Source organism: Empidonax traillii, unplaced genomic scaffold (genome assembly GCF_003031625.1).
Source record: "Empidonax traillii isolate 1590-97213 ecotype Southwest subspecies unplaced genomic scaffold, ASM303162v1 scaffold1885:size52609, whole genome shotgun sequence".
NCBI lineage: Eukaryota > Metazoa > Chordata > Aves > Passeriformes > Tyrannidae > Empidonax > Empidonax traillii.
Window position 1 is genome coordinate 37,265 of NW_020957078.1, and position 2,877 is coordinate 40,141.

Genomic DNA, 2,877 nt, shown 5'->3' on the forward strand with positions numbered 1-2,877 from the left:
GCCGGGCCGGGCCGCCCGCCGTGCTGCGCTGCCTGGGCGCGCAGCGCTTCTCGCTGGCCGGCGCCGCCTTCCCGCCCGACTTCTGCGAGGGCACCTTGCCCTACTCCTACAACCTGTGCGTGGCCGCGCCGGCCCGCGCCGCCGCCGAGGCCGCTTGGCCGCCGCCGCCGCTGCCCATCCTGCCCGCCGGGGATCTTCTGGCCGGGGAGCCCTGCGACAAGCCGAGCCCGAGCAGCAGCGCCGTCCCGGGAGAGCCGCCCACAGACCCCGACGCACCACAGGTCTGTAAACCCACACACCCTTTCTCCCTGAATCTTTCGTATCTCGTTCTGGCGGCAAGGAGCTGTTGTATTTCTTTTTCTTTTTCTCTCCTCGGGCCATTAGTGCTGGTCTGCGTTTTCAGTGATCCCGTGAAATAATCAGAGAGGGTGGATCTTTAGTTTTTGAGAATGAGGGGTATATGACAGGGTTCAGTTGGAGATTTACCCTTCCCGATAGTTTTTTTCTCGATGCTGTGTAATTTGGACCTTGTAAAATGTGGATAAAACCCCCTCTGGGTACTGTTGTTTCGGTGTTGGACGTACGAAGTTTCATATGGCTGTGTTAATATGAAAGTTACACCTCTGTGTGCGTGCTCCCCCATCTTTTGAGTGAAGGCTTCTCTAGAAACTCTTACACTGCTGAGTCGGATAAACTGAGAATCTGAAAGAGGTCTGCACGGGAGCACTAATTCCTCAGGGTACGCACTGTAAGGCCTTTACTGAATAAGTTTTTATAGAAAAATGTCGTGGCTTGAAAATGGAGAGAAATACAGACTTATTCAGAGCTTTCTCGGATATGCAGATTCAAAGTAGCAGGCACCCTTACTATACTGCTGGATTTGTGACCTGTGCGAGTGTTCATGAGTACTTTCCCTACTCCAGAATACTGTTCTGAACTGTTGAAAGGCTGAGGAAAAAGTCTTTGCAATTGGAGGCGGAGTTTCTGCTTCCCTCAGTTAAACTACTACTGCTACTCTACATATGCTAGTCCACATGTGATATTAACAGAGGTTTATATGCATGTTATATCACCAAGATAAAAACATTTTCCCGTGCAGTAGAAACAATGTCAATGATTAAAGCATAGGTAAGCTGGAACAAAGGCGAGATCTCCGTGGAGACTTTGTTCTCCCCGCGAGCTGCCCGTGGGCGAGGCAGGGCGGGCATCTCTCGGCAGCGCTCGGTGCCTGCAGTGCCGGGAGGAGGCTGCGGGCGCCGCTGTTGACCGAGAGGAGCGAGAGGAAGGTCGGAGCGCTGCAGCCCCGCCCGCTGCGGACCGGCTCGATCGCTGGATCGCTGGATCGCTGGATTCCTGGCTCGGCGGCCGGGCGGAACCGCTCTGCAGCGAGGCGGAGAGCCCAGTGGCACCAGCTGGAAGCGGCTGACGGGAGTTTTAGCTTGAGCCAGATCGGTGAGCAGCGGCGGGGATCTGCCGGTGTTGTTGCGGTGCCGGCGGTGCGGCGGCGGTGATGTGCTCGGCGCGGAGGCGCTGGGGCCGGCGGCAGCGAGTCCTGCTCTGGGGCGTCCTGCTGGCGGCCTGGGAGGCGGCGTGGGGGCAGCTGCACTACTCGGTGCCCGAGGAGATGCCCAAGGGCTCGTTCGTGGGCGACGTGGCCAAGGACCTGGGGCTGCAGCTGCCGGAGCCCCCAGACCGTGGTGTCCGAGTTGTCTCTGAAGACAGGACGCAGTATTTTGCTCTGCACGGGAAGACGGGACATTTAGTGACGGCTGAGAGGATCGACAGAGAGCAGCTGTGCCGGCTGGTGGAGAAATGCGTGCTGCGCTGTGAGCTGATAGTGGAGGGGGAAATGAAGTTTTACGAAATCGAAGTAGAAGTCACGGACATCAATGACAACGCGCCCAGCTTCCACGAACCAGAAATAGAACTTAGAACTAGCGAGACGACGGCTCCGGGGTCGCGGTTTCCCCTGGCTGAGGCTCATGACCCGGATTCGGGACAGAATTCCCTGCAGAGCTACGAGCTGAGCGGCGACGAGCACTTCTCGCTGGCCGTGCAGACGGGCCCCGGCGGGGATCAGCGTCCCGAGCTGGTGCTGGCGAAGGCACTGGACCGGGAGGAGGCGGCGTTCCACGAGCTGGTGCTGAGGGCGATGGACGGCGGCGATCCGGCCCGGACGGGCACGGCTCGGATCCGCGTGACGGTGGTGGACGCGAACGACAACGCGCCCGTGTTCAGCCAGGCGGAGTACACGGTGCGTGTGCCGGAGGACGTGCCCGTGGGCTCCGTCCTCGTCACCGTCACGGCCACGGACACTGATGAGGGTCTGTACGGCTACGTGAAATACTCGTTGAAAAAACTGTCGGACATGGCATCGGGTATTTTCCATCTGAACGCTGAGACTGGAGAGATCACGCTAATGAGAAGCCTGGACTTCGAGGAAGGCGACTACTATGAACTTGAAGTGCAGGTGCATGACGGTGGAGGCCTTTTCGACACAGCCAAAGTCACGATCGCAGTTACAGATGTCAATGATAACGCACCTGAGATTTCGGTGCGGTCGGCACTAAATGAGATCTCAGAGGACTCCCCGACGGGGACTGTTGTTGCCCTGCTGCACGTGCAGGACCGAGACTCGGGTGCCAACGGAGAGGTGCGCTGCTCCCTTGACAGGGATGTCCCTTTCCACCTGGAGAACTCGCAGGGCAGCTACTACCGCGTGGTGACAGCGAGAGAGCTGGACCGGGAGCAGCAGTCGGAGTACAACGTGACGGTGCGGGCGTCCGACGGCGGGTGGCCGGCGCTGCAGAGCAGCAGGGTGCTGGCGCTGCGGGTGCTGGACGTGAACGACAACGCGCCGGTGTTCTCGCAGGAGCG

General features: G+C 59.3%; 1 protein-coding gene across 1 annotated transcript in view; it reads left to right on the plus strand.

Moving 5' to 3' along the window:
• The window catches only part of LOC114071191 (protocadherin-16-like), a 31,533-nt gene that overhangs the window by 25,946 nt on the left and 2,710 nt on the right, over window positions 1–2,877 (plus strand). The window contains 3 exon segments of the mRNA XM_027908931.1: window positions 45–281; window positions 1,181–1,286; window positions 1,461–2,874. Of these exon segments, the coding sequence (XP_027764732.1) occupies window positions 45–281; window positions 1,181–1,286; window positions 1,461–2,874 (1,757 nt within the window).